This window comes from Adiantum capillus-veneris, chromosome 30, assembly GCF_014529385.1.
Source record: "Adiantum capillus-veneris isolate H3 chromosome 30, ASM1452938v2, whole genome shotgun sequence".
Classification (NCBI taxonomy): domain Eukaryota; kingdom Viridiplantae; phylum Streptophyta; class Polypodiopsida; order Polypodiales; family Pteridaceae; genus Adiantum; species Adiantum capillus-veneris.
Genome location: NC_140960.1, coordinates 76,775,857 through 76,792,695, shown reverse-complemented (window position 1 = coordinate 76,792,695; position 16,839 = coordinate 76,775,857). Strand labels below are relative to the sequence as shown.

Below are 16,839 nucleotides of genomic sequence, written 5' to 3'. Positions count from 1 at the left end.
GCTACACAGGCATAGAGAAACTTTACTAAGGAGAGCTGAAGAGAGACAACCCAGAGACAAATCACAGATTTCTTTACACTAGATATTGTACACCCAGAAGAACAGACAGAGGAGCAAACAACAGTGGAGAGGTCTACCCGCACTACTTGCATTCTCATAGACCGAGCATTGGAGCTAGGGAGATCTAGACGACCCAGATGGAGAAGAGGAGCTACACAGTTTCGAAGGAGGCTACAGCAAAGGATTCGAGCCATACTTTTTCGTCGTCCAAAGTGCAGATGAAGATAGATCTCTACTTCCCTCCCAAATTGTCTACACATTGTATAGCTCAGTTCACACATCTCATGCCTTTCGCCTTTCACACCTATCCGCTTAGTTTAGGATTCCATAGTGTTTATATCTTGTTATCCCTAGTTTAATTTATTTTGTTAATCTGACTTGGTATCGAATACACCGCATTGTAACTTCCTGGTCTCATTGACCACTTTGGCCTTTTGAAGACGTTAATATAACATTTCATTTCATTTCATTTCTCTCTCTCTCTCTCTCTCTCTCTCTCTCTCTCTCTCTCCCGTTGCTGCCCCCTGCGCTCCCACCTCCTCTCGCCCCCCGCTGCTGCCCTTGCGCTCCCGCTTCCACTCGCCCCGCACCCGCAAGTGAATCTCTCCCTCTCCCGCCTCGCACTCGCTGCCCCTTCGCTCCCGCTCCCCCTCTCTCTCTCTCTCTCTCTCTCTCTCTCTCTCTCTCTCTCTCTCTCTCTCTATCGCGCCGCTCCCTCTCTCTATCGCTATCGCTCCTTTCCCTCTCTCTATCGCTATCGCTCCTTTCCCTCTCTCTATCGCGCTGCCTCTCTCTATCGCTATCGCTCCTTTTAATTTTTTAACCTACTAACTTAACTCTATATTTTCTTAACTCCATTTTTAACGTTTTTAACTTTTAACTTTTAACTCTATCGTGCTTCTCTCTCTCTCTCTCTCTCTCTCTCTCTCTCTCGGAGCTACAGAGATACAGACGACCGCGACTGAGGAGAGGAGCTACACAGCATCGACGGAGACTACAACAGAAGATTCGAGCCATACTCTCTCGACATCCAGAGTGCAGATGAGGATGGATCCTCACCATTTCTTCCATCTTTGTTTCACACACTGTTACATCCAGTTTACCGGGTACCTATTGTATCAGCTGCTACACCCACGTAGTTTTAGATTGTAGTAGTAGTAGTAGTATTTTGTTCCACTTCTAGTTCTTTTGTACCCAGACATGGTATTAGATTCACTATTTTGTAACTGATTGGTCTCATAGGTCATTTTGGCCTTTTGAAGACGTTAATATAACATTTCATTTCATTTCTCTCTCTCTCTCTCTCTCTCTCTCCCGTACTCTATCGCATTTTTTCATTTTTCATTTTTCATTTCTCTCTCTCTCTCTCTCTCTCTCTCTCTCTCTCTCTCTCTCGTCCGTACTCTATTGCTGCCCCTCCCTTGCCATACCTCCTCGCGTTCCCCCACTCACCGAGCTACCACGCCCGCTGCTAATGTGGATGCACACGTGCGCTTAGTGGCTCTTTTTCGGACGGCGATCAAGCATGAGGAAGCTGAACGATAAAGCCGACCCCCTAGAGGATGCCATTCAAAAGTGCAAAGAGGAAATGACGGAGACCATTACCAAGATGAACCGCAATCTCTTGGGCACAATAAACATGCTCGAAGGACGCGTGCTGATCCAAGAGAGCAAGATAAATATGCTGGAAGACCGAGTGACGACTCAGGATGAAGAGATTGCGTCACTCAAGAAAGATCTCGCCGAAGCACGATCAAGAAACACATTGGAAGGGGGTGAACTGCAACCCTCAGTAATCGAAGAAATCAACACGATCAAGGAGCAAGTACGGGCCATCAAAGAGGGAGAAGAGCAACACAAAGAAATGACGACTTCTTGGGTGGATGTTCTTACCAAAACTCAGCAGAAGGTGAATGAAGCCGAGAAATAGATCAAGGTGGCCAAGAAAGGAAAAGGCAAGGAGATAACGCCCACGTCCACACCCACTATCATTAATCAGACACTAGAGGAGGAGCAAAGAAGACGGGTGCGCGCTTTACATGTGAGAATTTGCGGTCTTAAAGAAAAAGGCAATGTGGACGAAGAGGTAAAAGAACTCATAGCCGTGATGGGGGTTCATGAGCGGACGCACACAAGAGCATGGAGAGTGGGCAACATAAAGAAAAATGGAAGTAGTGGGGAAACCTCAAAAGAAAGAGCACTCATCCTCCGTTTTCTCTCCATGGAAGCGAAGAAGTCCTTCTTGAAGAAAAGACCAACTCTTAAAGAGACGGGCATCTTTCTCCGGGATGATCTCACCCTCTTGCAGATCGCTCATATGTAGGAAGTAATGCCGGAGATTAGAGCGGCAAGGGGAAAAGGCAAGATTGCCTTTTACCGAGATGGAAGAGTGGTAATACTAGAGCGACGCTCCACATGACGGTGCGAGACTTATGGTACCACACTCAAAGTGGTTGCCTGGAACTGTAATGGATCTATGCGTCTTGATGTGGGTGCTTTTGAGGATAGCTTTACTGGAAGAGACATCATCTTTTACTCTGAGACACACTAGGCCCCTGGGCAATCCATGCCTCACATCAGTGGATACAGGTGGGAGACAGCTTACAGACAGGAGACGCTCAGAGCACAGAGGACGGGGCTCGGGAGGAGTGGCAGTGTTATTTAGAGAGGATCTGCAACCATTGATACATATAGCCCGCAGGGATGAGCAAGCTAGGTACATGTGGGTGAGATTGAAAGCAGAGACAGGCAGATATCTCTACCTTTCTATTTGCTACTTTCCCCCGAGTACATCAGTTTATGCATCACCCAGCGGACAATCCCCTTTCTCTATTTTGGATGATGACATATGGGAGTTCTCTAGAGATGGTGACATTATCATTCTAGGGGACTTCAATGCTAGGACTGCCCATCACCAGACAGTGTTTTATGATACTTCAGAGGAGATGCTAAGAGAGCTAGATGTTGTAGAGATGGGCCTGTCCAGACTATCACACTATGTGGAATATACTGAGTACGGGCGACACCTGATAGACATGGGCACCGCACATGGATTGGCCATCTTGAATGGCCTACAGAGATTTCCTGCTGTGGGAGGTTTCACATGCTTCCCACACAGACATGGAGCCAGCACAGTGGACTATGTCATGGCACAGCCGAATCTCATCTCTAGTATCTAGGATCTCACAGTTGGGCCCAGACCGGTCGGGGTGGCAGTGGATCATGCTCTGGTATCGATGACCATCTCCTTCCAGTTCAGTGTAGCACACAGGCCACGGGTAGCAGCCCCTACTCGCTACACCTTCACACGGGAGACGGATTTTGTATACATAGACGAGATCTACAGACGCCTATGCACTAAGGACCCGGGGCGACCTCTGGAGGAGCTAACTACTATACTGACACAGACATTACATGATGCAGCAGCAGAGGCATACCCACACACCCAGCCTGAGCAGAGACGCTGATCAGGGAGCATGCCTCAGAACAACTGGTACGATGAGGAGTGCCGCCAGACTAGAGCCAGACTTCTGAGGGAGGTGCTTTTGGGGGACTTCACTCACAAACAGTCACAGATTGACAGGCGTCGGAAGAAGAGGGCTTTTCTGGCCCGACTCGAGCAGGATCTATACCAGCTATTCTTGATTCAGGACTCGCGTGAGGCGTGGCGGCTCTTTCATGAGCAATCCCCCCCCTTGCTATTTCCTCCACAGAGACTTGGGGTCAGTACGCATCATCTTTGTACACAGTACCTGGACAGCCGCCCCTTCCCAACCCCCCCGATCCATGCCCACACACATGTGCGTTTTTCACCGCTGAGATGGTGAAGAAAGCTATTGACAGGATGAGGACTGGGAGAGCATATGATCATGATGGCTTAGTCGCTGAGCATTTCATGCATGCCAAAGACCTACTAGCAGAGCTTCTAGCAGTTATGTTTAACTGTGCCATGTGTGAGGGCCTACCGGACACTTGGAGCCTATCTATGATTGTACCTATCTTCAAGTGAGGAGACCCCATGGAGCCTGGGAATTATCGCACTATCATGATTGGACACACACTGGCACGGTTGTATGCATCCATTCTTGAGCAACAGCCGAGTAGATGGGCGGAGAGGGAAGGAATGCGTGCAGCTGGGCAGGCAGGGTTCAGGAGAGGCTTCTCTATTCTTGACCATATCTTGACACTCAGGGCCATCATCGAGGAGGGCCCAGATCTCATGGGAGACGGATCTATTGTAGCTTTGTGGACTTCCGCAAAGCTTTTGACACAGTACCTAGAGCTAGATTGATACGCAGATTACAGGAAATGGGAGTACCCACAGAGCTCATTTGGGGGATCATGGCATTGTACAGATCAGTAGTAGGGCATGTACCTACCCCTGAGGGACTTTCTACACTGGTTCACTCCACTATTGGGGTGAAGCAGGGCTGCCCGCTCTCTCCTACTCTTTTCGGTATGTATGTGGATGAGGTTTCTGACTACATTGAGAGCGATGGTGATAGAGGTGCACAGTTGGCAGGGACATGGATTCCACTTTTGTTATAATACCACCCCACAGTGGATCAGGAGGTCAGCACCTACATTCACATACGGCCAGGAGACTGTGGAGTACACAGATGTTTACACTTACCTTGGAGCGGTTTTTAGCGGACTTGCATTCTCACTCAGAAGAGCAGCAGAGACCAGACTGACTAGAGCCCACGTAGCATTGGGTAGATTGGAGAAGATGTGCTCGCAGGTTCAGTTTCAGGAGCCCTGGACGAAGCTCTGGCTCTTTGACACTTTGGTGGCTTCAGCATTGCTCTATGGAGCTGAGATATGGGGACCTTCATTGGATCACCACGGGAGGCCGGGTCGCACAGATGGATGGGGGAACATGGAGAAACCTCTCGTCTCTATGATCTCGCGGTTCATTAGAGCCAAGGCATCAGTACCACGGGCCATTATCCGAGCAGAGCTAGCGGGCCCCCCACTAGTGGTGGAGACGCTCACCAGATCAGTCTCCTTCATAAACCGCACATGGGAACTTCCTAGAGACAGATATGCTCGCATTGCACTTGAGTCCTCTCGACAGTTAGCCATGCAAGGAGATACAACATGCTGGTATGGGGAGATGGCATCATGGTTTCAGGCGCATGGGGTCAGCATAGACAGGCTGCCACCATTCCAGTACTCATTGGATGCACCATCTCTCACTCTTACACAGTGAGAGATCACCAAGCTCTTCCACCAAGACCTGACCGAGCTAGACACCGGGAGGACATGGATACAGCCAGTACAGGAATTGGGCACGAAGATGGCTTTCTACAGAGACCACCTTCTCCAGCTTACGGAGGATGGTTTTTTGACGAGACCGAGATACATGGACACCCACTTGTCTCATGGGATACGATGTGCTATTGGCCAGTTACGCACATCTTCTCACCAGCTGTGGATTGAGACTGGGAGATACAACGGATTACCAGCAGAGGCCAGGACATGCCCCTTGTGTGACATGGAGCGTGAGACAGAGTTGCATTATACATGCCGCTGCCCCGCCTACTACGAGATACGAGGCCGCTTCCATTGCTTGTTCAGAGAGGGTTTTGGAGTCTGGACCACTCTCAAGAGTCATGGGATACGAGGATCAGAGATGCCTGGGTTTGTTCTTGCTCGAGCTGCGCAGACACAGAGATAGCCTGATGAGTGGCGAGGCTAGCCAGTCTCAAAGACGGATCACAGACTTCTTCAGAGGAGACATGGGACAGCCGCAAGAGCCACTCCCACAACAGAGCTCCCCCTCGTCTCACACCAGAGGCACATTGATCGACTGAGCGACTGAACTGGGGAAATCCAGGCGCCCACGACTGCGGAGGACTACACAACATCGACAGAGGCTACGTCAGAAGATTCGGAGCACTCTGGCCAGGCATACACGACGCCCGGTGAGGCTACTAACCATGGAGGAGATTTATGAGATCCGCCAACGACTGATGCTAGATCTCCTGTGATTCAGCTATCCCAGCAAGCCGCCCATTTTTGCTTAGTTCACATCGACCAGTCTAGGATCCCGTAGTATATATCTTTGTTTTGTACTGTTGTTATTTTGTTACTCTGACTTTGTATCAGATCCACCACCTTTTAACTTTCTGGTCTCATAGGTCACTATGGCCTTTTGAAGACGTTAATATAACATTCATTTCATTTCATTTCTCTCTCTCATATGACTAGAGTCATGAGATATCAGGATCAGAGATGCCTCGGGTTGTTTTTTCTAGAGCTGTGCAGGCACAGGAAGAGTCTCTTCAAGCAGACATTCATAGAGGGAGATCACTGGCTTCGTTAGAGCAAGGACTCAGCAGCCATATGAGCATGCTTCACAGTAGACTTCAGAGCCCACTATTACCAGAGGTATATTAGTTGACAGAGCCATTGAGCTCGGGAGAGCTAGGCGCCCACGTCTACGAGGGCGACCACGACATGAACGGAGGCTCTATCAAAGGATCAGAACCATTTTAGCACGACATGGGAGATGCCCAGTACGACTCTTCAGGTTGATTTGGGGGATCATGTGTCTGTAGTAGGGCATGTACGCACTCTATAGGGGATTTCTGATTTGGTTCACTCCACTGTTGGGGTGAAACAGGGCTGGCCGCTATCCCCTACACTATTTGGCGTGTATGTGGATGAGGTTGCTGACTACATTGAGAGGGACGGTGATAAGAGGAGCACAATTGGCATGGACATGGATCCCATTATTGTTATATGCTGATGATATTGTGCTGATTTCTTGCAGCGTCATTTAGATGCTTTGTACACATTTGCCCAGGATAGTGGATTGTTTGTTAACCTCGGGAAAACCAAGGTTATGGACCTGGTACACCTCACCACAGTGGGTCAGGAGGTCAGCACCCACTTTTACATATTGCTAGGAGACGATGGAGTATACAGATGCATACACCGATCTTGTGGTAGTCTTCAGTGGACTGGTGTTTTCCTTGAGGAGAGCAACAGAGGCTAGATTGGCGAGAGCTTATGCAACCTTGGGAGGATCGGAGAAGATGTGTTCGCAGGTTCAGTTTCAAGAACCTCGAACAAAGCTTATGGCTTTTTTGAAACTCTAGTGGCTTCAGCTATTCTTTATGGGGTTCAGATTTGGGACCCTTAGTGGACCACCATGGAAGATCTGGTAGCACTGATGGATGGAGATGTATGAAGAGGCCTCTAGTCTCTTATGGTCTCTCGGCTGATTTGGGCTAAGGCCTCAGTGCCACATGAGATTATTCGAGCGGAGCTAGCTGCCCCCCTCTCGTAGTTGAGGCCCTTACTAGATCAATTTCCTTCATGCATAATCTATGGGACCTCCCCAGAGACAAATATGCTCAGTTAGCCCTTGAGTCATCCTGACAGCTAGCGCTACAGGGGGACATAGCATGCTGGTATGGGCAGATGACATCATGGCTTCCGTCACATGGCTTGAGCATGGATAGCCTGCCCCCATTCCAGTACTCTTTGGATGCACCCTCCCTTTCTCTCACACGGACAAAGATCACTAGACTTATACGTCAGGATTTGATTCAATTAGATACCAGAAGCACATGGATACAGCCAATACAAGAGTTGGCACGAAGATGGCTTTCTATAGAGAGCATCTTCTTCAACCAACAGAGGATGGATATGTGATCAGACCGGCCTATATGGACACTCATTTATCCTATGGGATACGATGTGCTATTGTTCAGATGTGCACATTATCGCGTCAGCCAGAGATTAAGACTGGCAGATTTAGGAGAGTACCAGCAGAAGCCAGTTGTGTCATATAGAGCCAGAGACAGAGTTACATCACATTTGCCATTGTCCAGTATACTATGAGATATGAGGCCGCTTTCACTGTCTCTTCAGAGAGGGCTTTGGACCGTTGGTTTTAGTCGTGAGATATCAGGATCATAGATGCCTCGGGCTGCTTTTGCTTGCTAGAGCTGCGTAGACACAGGGAGAGTCTCTTGAGGAGACCAGGCAGTAGGAGACATTCACAAAGGTAGATCACTGACTTCTTTAGAGAAGGGACTCAACAGCTAGATGAGCATGCTTCACAGCAGACTTGAGAGCCCACTTATACCAAAGGTATATTAGTGGACAAAGCCACTGAGCTTGGGAGAGCTAGACGCCCACATCTACAAGGGCGACCACAACATCGACGGAGGCTCCATCAGAGAATTAGGACTATTCTAGCACGATATGGGAGATGCCTAGTGCGACTATTTATAGAGGCAGACATTGACGAAGCTCTTCAACGACCGATGCAATACTTTCTCGGACAACACCCGATGCCGGGCATCCTCGGGCATTGATGATGCCCGTGGCCTCCCGTTTGCCACCCTCCCCAGCATGCTCTCCCCGGGCTCACTATGTACCCCTCTTGCCCCCCGCACCTTCCCGCTTATCATCAGCAGCTCTCGCTCTTGTCGTTGCCTATAGCAGTAGACACAGATGGAGGATTCCTCTTTGCCTTCATAGAGGGACTTTGATGAAGCCCTCTAGAGCAACCCCTCGGAGCTTCCCTTTCAACTTTCTCTTTCGTTGCAGGAGAAAGTGAGCCTAGCCGCTGAGGTTGACCACCTTCATGTGATTTGAGTCATCTGCAAGATTGGGCGTAGAGAATCGTAGACGCCTATTGATGAGGAGATGGTAGATGCAGAGTTTGCTGATGGCACTGCATTGTATTTGCATGGCTAGGAGGCCAATTTACAAAGGAGCCAGCAGGCTCTTGAGTTATTTTGTGTGGCTTCAGGTGCGTTGATCGATTGGCACAAGACACTTCCATTTTGGATTCATCGGTTGTTCACCCCTGATTGGTCTCTCAAAGAGGGTTTTCATTGAATCCCTCTTAGGACGCCTGTGTGATACTTGGATTGCCAAGTAGGCATTGTCCTAACACTAGAGCAGTGGACAGGTCCTCTTCATTGGGATTCAGCATTAGGGGGAAACTTCTTCATTTGAGCTCGGCATGTCTTTCTTTGGCGAAGAGGATTGTGGTGGCCAACCAGGTGCTCTTGGCAACGATGCGGTACATTGTGCCTTGCCAGATCTTCTTGATTGCGTGTAGAGGCCAGATGCAAGGGCTTATTGAGAACTTTTTATAGGCTGGTAGGGATGGACATTGTGCACGGGCCAAGGCTGCCTAAGAGGTCATCACCTTACCCACCTTGCGGGGCGGATTGGAGCTCATTGACCTTGCGTTTTAGAGCCTGCTGCACAGGAAACTCATTGTTCGTGGATTCCTACCAGGTAGTGAGCTCTAGAAGGAGCTTCTTCTGGCTAGGATTCAGGTTAGAGCTCCCCTAGCAAGGGGACCATGGTGATGAAAGATACGATGGATTTTTGCAAAAAAGCCAATTGAACCAGACAGATTTGCTGCGAGCATTTTGCGGGCTTGGGGAGAAACTTCGCCCTTGCTTAACTCAAAAGAAGCTCTCTTGAGTCTTGTATGGAGGAGAGACTTTGGCAGTCATTGATATGGAACCCCCAATATGCATGGAGCATAGACGGCAGCCACTTGCCTGTAGCTTGGAATCCCATGGCTGCTGGCATTGCCCCAAGTTATGGGGAGTGGACACAGTTTGTAGCCTACCAGAAGATGTAGTAACAAATTGGGCTTCATGAGGGGACATTTGACTATGCGGCAGGATATTCAGGTAGTGATTCCAGCAGATTGGCACATCCTTTTGAGCTCCAGACCCCTGCATGGATGGGGGCTTTCACATGGTTGGAGGTGTTGATTGCAATTAGAGCATTTACAGATGAGGGAGGGTGCTCTTCTTGAAGGCTGAAAAGGAGGGGCAGCTCTCTAGCGTGCAATGCTAGTCTATCTTAGTGTCAGAGCGAACATTTTAGAGGAAGGATACTTTTAGAAGTGGTAGAATTTCAGTGAATTTTAAAACCGGCTTCTGAGGAGGCATTTCAGAGGAAGGCTGGTGGTTGTGGGCTGACTTCTGAGTGGTTGTGGAGGGACACCTCTGCCCCCTCAGCCATCCTCGGGTTCCTTTCTTTCAAGATTGTTGTATTTGATGCCCAAGAGGGAGGCAATCGCGGAGCACTAGAGACGGCAGAGCATTGGTGAAGATTTTCTAGGTGATCTTTGGTCACGACTCTGGGCTGGTTGCTAGGCGCTCAAGATTACGGTTTGCCAGAGTGGCTGGTGCACAACTTTGATGATAAAGCACTTGAAGTGCCTAACCCTTGAAAACCATGTGAGGCTCAAAGAAAATACCCTCAAAGCTTATGCCTTCAATAGGAAATTCAATCATGCTTGACAAAAGTGAAACCTTCATTCTTGTATTTAGGTCGCACACAGAGTGGCAGTGGTGGGAGTCTGGCCAGCCTACAACACCCCTTGGTTTGCCTTGGTTATGACTTGGCATGCTCCCAGACATTGTCTTCTCTTAGGGGAAGCAGCGTGGTTGGCGTGCTCAGAGCCTGCAGTAGATTATGAGACAAACCAGGACAGCCTAGCATATGGAAGAATAATGCAGGGAGCAAACATTATGCCAAGTTCTTTGCACTGTAGTTGCCTGATCTTACCGATCATTTACAATGAATCTTGCATGATGTTTGGTGTAGGAGTCTCATTTCATTTTCTATGGAGGGATATTCTAAGTGATTATAGTTTCGCATCAACCATTGTGATCTCTTGTTTTCAATTTTTTTCAGAGTGCACCTACTCATCCCACAAGTGGAACTCAAGCTTCCAGTGCTGAGAGAGAAACGCCAGCATCGCAGACAAGTGGGGTGTTGAAAACTGTCTTGAGCTCACATATGATGTCTCCACCACTTCATAACATGCATCAACCAGCAAAGATCAATACCAACTTAGAAACAAAGGAAGTTCATTCGTCTTTTGGGGCTACAAAGATTCCAACTTCTATGTTCGATCCTTATGCACTGGCAAAATCACAAGGAAAAATGGACTATAAAGTTGTGTCTGACTACAAGGGGAGAGAACACGTATTTGGAGAGCAATTGAACTCTACAAAGTCAGTCAAGGTGACACATTCCAGCAGACAATCAAGGTCTCCTGGAAGCTCAAAGATGCCCCATAGAAAACAAATGAGCACTTTAGGAAAAGAGGAAGTGGAAATGCAGCTGTTGGAGCTGGAAGCTGCTGCAAAAATTGCACTTGAATCAGCATCTGAGGCTGCCAAAGCTGCGAGGGCTGCTGTGGCCATGGTTCGTAAGGACTCATTGAATAGTAAAGAAAACTGCAGATTGGAAGATACCCAAAAACCAGAGGGAAAGCACTCTGAATCAAGTTCTGTTCCAGTTTTTGATGAGTCAAGCTTTTGCCCAACTAGGGATGATTCAATGTTTTCTCCATCATCGGACAATACAGGCTCAGATTTGGATGTAAACTATGCATCAGTGGATGTCCAACAAAGCTCAGGTTCACAGCAGAGGTCCTCACAAGAAAACGATTCAGCCAAGCTAAATACCATGCTATCAGGTTGGGAAGAACCAAGATCAACTGACATGGCAACGAGTCCTACATTTAAAAGTTTTCACAACACACATCCGAAGAAAGAGGAGGCTCATGGACAGGAGGAAGAAGTCCTCTTCATCAAAAAAGAAATTCAGGAGGATAAAACTGTGAAGAATTTTTCTTCAGTGCCTCAATTCGATGGTTATAGTAGTGATGAGGCTCTTGAGGTAGAGACACCTTTCTACCCTTCCCAAAATGTGAGTACCGAGCAGCAACATGGGAGCCTCTTTGGTGTTGTGGAAGTCCAGTCAGACAGAGAAGTACAGCGAGGAGGATTGGTGCCTCAATTCGATGATAACAGTAATGAGGAGGCTAGCGAGGAAGAGACGCCTTTCTACCTGAAGGGTAGGGCAGCTATGGTTGAGGAAGACTATGCTGATGTAACGGCTAGGGCACCTTCCAGAAAGTTGATGGCAGCCTGTCCTTATATGGATGACATGATAGGAGGGAGCTCAAGTAAAAACTTAGAAAACACCGAATACAATGTGAATTTGCATGGGGATTATGAGAGAGAGCCATCAGATTCCTCCGCTAATATCAGGGACCCGGCTTTCATGGAAGAACATATGGCACATTCGCTACAGTCGACACCGAGTAAGAGCTTCAAGAGTTATTCTAGAAGTCAGATTGATTCTACAAATGGTGGATCTGGTATGGGAAGTTCTTATTTGGATCGAAGGACTAATAATCCACTTTCTCCTTTGAGCTCAGTGACTCCTTTTTCACGGACTAGAGGCTTATCTGATTGTGAAGACAAAAACCCGTCCATTCAAGTCAGAAGAAATTTAAAATTGTGCTCTACTATTTCTGAGGATGCAGAAGTTGCATCTGTGAGCTCCATTGAATCGTATAAGCCTACTTTTTTGGAGGATTCAAGCTTACAATCGCCAAATACATCTTTTGGATTGGAAAATGGACCCAGAGCTCTTAAACCTGGCCTTGAAATCCCTTCGCCAACAAAATACAAGGGCATGAGCCGGCGGTCTGTAAGGTCCTCTCGACCAAGGCAGACAGAAAATAATCCCTCCCCATTGCTTAAGTGATAAGAACTATTTAGTCTATAGAATGTTGTCAAAAGTTAATGTGTAGAAATTAACCTTATTATTTATTCTTGTAACTGCTCAAAATCCTGTTGTAAAGTTTTACCGAAAGCTGAATGGTATCAGCAGAGTTCCAGAGCCCAATTTGGAGAGGATTGGGGAGCCTTGGATGTATATGGATCCAGAACATGAAGGAATTTATTTTCCTCTGGTTTTTGTTCCAGAGGATGGGTGGGAGCCTCGTACATGCTTTCAATACGGCTTGTGAGCAAGACATTCTACCTTGGTGTGGGGCATCAAGTTCCATGTTGCTTGTAAGTGTGGGACCATGGAGCACAGATGGCATGCGCGGATAGGGTGCGTAGAACACTCTATGGGTGCCATGGTTCAAGGGTGGAATCCACAGTGGATTTGAGGAGGCCTATAGCTTGGCACACCCTCGATTTGGGCTCACTCGGCGAGTGTCCGACCAAGTGTGGACGGCCAGGTCTATTTCTACAGTTGGGTAGACAGTTCTATTGCAGCTTGAGAGTCCTTCAATGGAGAGCTCTTGATGCGAGGGTACCACGCCTTCGTTTCAATAAGAATGCTTCTGTTTTGGATTCAGAAGAGGATAGAGTATCACTCCCTTGGTTTTATAATTGTATGGAAGTATATGATGGCTATTGTATGTTGGGTGGCAGCTTTGTGAGGTTTGGTGCAGATACAAGGGTGGGTGCTTGTAATTTTGGTATTCAGAAACTTGATGGGGTTTTGGCCTTTTGAGATGGTTAACCACTTATTTTGTTGCATTGCCACCAAAGCTCTTTGGGCACATTTGTGCAGCGGATTCAGTCTCAGATTTTCCCTTTCCTTTACCCTGCAATCCCATCCTTTTTGTACACAAGTACCTGTAAGTTCAGCCCCTTGTGGCCATAATGTTCATTTTTCTATTATTTTCATCTATTTGGGCCTTTACGCATCGTTCAGCGATTTAGGGTTTTTTAATTTCAGATATTTAGACCTAATCAAAGGTTAAGCTGTGATATGAAATTATTAGGGGGATGGGTTTGAGATTTTTTGGGACTTTGTTTAATGCTTTTTGATGTTGATAGCTATGCATTGAAAAGGTTAAAATGGTGTTGGGGACTACCTATTTGTAGCCATATACAGCATGATGCCAACGTCAATGCGAATGCCAATGCCAATGCCAATGCACACCAAAGCATATGTAAGTACTCAAATTGTGTGAAACTCACAAAGCAAGCATGGTCAACATTGTTTGCAAGCTTTGGATTTTATAATAGCAAATAGCCATAAGAGACATGGCCATAACCATCAGCAAAACTACAACATAACCATAATGCGCAATGGAGCATAACCATAACCATAATGCACAATGGGGCACAACCATAACCATAAATTGGAGCATGATTGCAAACACAAGCATGAACATCAACGCAAGAGCTTGAAAAAAAACCATAAACCATAGCTGTGATTTGAAACAATCTACAAGGTATCTTTGTACAAATAATGAACATGTCAAGATAAAACATGAGAAACCATAACCGCACCAACATGTGGCCTAAATGCAACACTACAAAATAACCAAGTTAACCATATTGGCAACATATATCATTGCAAATTAATTGTCAATGCACATCATAGCAGATTTGAAAAAGCAAAGAGATCCCTAATAGTTATCAACATAATTCATCTATATATGTATTGCCTCGTGTTGCCATGCATTTTGAGAAAAACGTAGGGCCTACAAAAATCTTCCTATCTTTCTTAGAGAATCTCTCTCTATATTTTTAACAATGGCTGGTATGAACATTTGGATTCTCATCTATTTCTTGCATTAGCATTCTCCTATCTTCTCCACTGAATCCCCAATGTCGAAATGGTGGGGGTAAGAAATGCACTAATAAATCGAAGTGCTTTGCCACATGAACCATCCACACGTATAGTTTTGTTTATTGCTATAGATGCATATGCAATGTTTTCATCTCATTTAGGTTTACTTAGATGTCTCTCATATGCACTAATAAACCGAAGTGCTTTGCCGCAAAACCATCCACATGTATGGTTTGGTTTATTGGTATAGAGGCATATGCAATGTTTTGGTCTCATTTAGGTTTACTTATATGTCTCTCATCATCTTTCTCTCTGTCATGATCTCCCTCTCTCTCTCTCTCTCTCTCTCTCTCTCTCTCTCTCTCTCTCTCTCGTGCGTGCGTGCGCGCGCGCGCATGCACACACACACACACACACACACACACACACACACACACACACACACACACAAACATTCCCTACAATTTCTTGGAGTGGAAATTGGAAGTAAGTAAAAAGTAAAATGTTGGTAACAAATGAAGCATGATGAAAGGTAGTTGAACCTTTAGGACTCAAAAGGAGTATGCAAGTGTGCAAATTGGCAAAACAAAGTGATGAACTAGAAGAAAAGACAGGTGGACCTCAATGAGAAACAAAATTTGACATGCCTAAGGAAAAGAAATGATTCACCATGTGAGGCCATCGGCTAGGTCACATATATGTAGCCTCCGGACAACCTCCTCAAGACGATCCAAGCGGCAAGTCTATTGAATAACCACCCATAGGCCCTAATCAAGTCCCATCTAGGATATTGTCTCCCACAAGGTACTGGCAAGAAGTGGGCATATTCCACATGGGAAACACTCCTTAATTAGTGGGATATGCTAGATTCTATAAAATATGCCATCCTCCCAACCAGACGCCAAAGGTCCCATATTCCAATGCCATCATCCAAGAACCTTCTAGAGTTCCAAAATATGTCATCCACACAACATATTCTAGGTGCCAAATGAATGCCCAATTCTCATAATATATTCCAATGGAATCTTATACAAACATTCTAGACACCTCTACCAAGCTCTAGCTCTGAGTATTAGCTATAGATATTGATACATGACGAAAAGATAGCATACATAACTTCCACATAGGATGCCCACATGGATGAATAGCATTATAGATGACATCCATTGTTTCAACATATGTTTGCCTATAAAAAGGCCCTCACACAACCATTGTATGAGTTTTTTGATTGAGAGATATATTATTGCCATTAGCCAAACCTATTGCAATCATTGATATTCTCTCTCACATCCTCCGTTTTTAAAATACCCTCACTAACACATTAGTGGTACTAGCCCTCATAGTAAAGCTATGCATTAAGAAGCATGACCACCTAAAGTTGTGTGATATGTATCTTGAGGATAGCTAGCTAATTCAGCCATTTGGTCTTAGATCCGTTTTCGATAATATTACCCTGAGTAAGCCTCACCTAAGCTTTAATCAAGCCCCTCTAGTCATCGTCAATTGAGCTATTCTTATTGATCTTGTCTTGACCAGGCTCTCATTTTATCACTCTTACAAGATATCGTTTAGACCAATATTCTATTAAGCTCCACTTGCATTGTCAAGCCATTCTTGAGATAATATTATCTTATTATGAACTATTTATAAGCCTATCTTTTTTGTTGAGCATTCTTGAACCAATTTTTCATCATTGGCACAAATTTTATGTTTTGGGATGATTCTACCTCCTATCCACTGTAAATGGAAGTAATATCACCCTTCAAAATGTATTGTATGTACTTGGCATCAAGAAAAACCTACCTTTTATATCTTCCATAGCTCTTACAGGCTTTGAAGTTGGCTTCAAACACTATAAATGTGTTGTAAAGAGCCCTCAAAAGGAGCAAATATCTAAGGACATGGTAACCTTGATAGTCATCAACCTACTCGTGGCAATTGCTCTCCATTAGAAAATGCATGTATACCACGGCTTGGTAAAAAGCAAACAATTTTTTCCTCCTCCACATGTGAGGCTGCATAGCATGTCATCACACCACCACAGTGGAAGCTATACAGTTTAGCTGATTGAGGACGGATCTACACATTGCATCCAAAGATCCAATTACTATTCATAGTGATATTCACAGTGCCATTGCTATTGGAAAGAAGCAAGTCTTTCATGCACACAACAAGCATATAGAGATCCATTATCACTGTGTTTGTGAATGGTTACCAAGCAAACAAGATTCAAGTCTCATATTGTTCTACAACAAATAATATGGCATATATATTCCCCCGAGCCTCTCCCATGAGAAGATTTCTTTGCATGCTGTAAATCCATTGATTAATTACATTGCACAACAAAAATCAACTTTCATTGTCATGGGATTATAGTCTTTCTTG

At 45.9% G+C, this 16,839-nt stretch overlaps 1 protein-coding gene across 2 annotated transcripts in view; it reads left to right on the top strand.

Annotated features, from left to right (window-relative positions):
• The window catches only part of LOC147418240 (uncharacterized), a 35,650-nt gene extending 22,069 nt beyond the window's left edge, over positions 1-13,581 (top strand). The window contains exons 6-7 of one of the 2 annotated variants that reach the window (XM_086507547.1): positions 10,753-12,564; positions 12,668-13,581. In XM_086507547.1, coding sequence (XP_086363673.1) covers positions 10,753-12,564; positions 12,668-12,886 — 2,031 coding nt within the window. In that variant the 3' untranslated portion in view covers positions 12,887-13,581. Of the gene's footprint in view, positions 1-10,752 lie in introns of both variants that reach the window. The other variant, XM_086507546.1, reaches the window with a different exon arrangement.
• Positions 13,582-16,839: the final 3,258 nt, after the last annotated feature.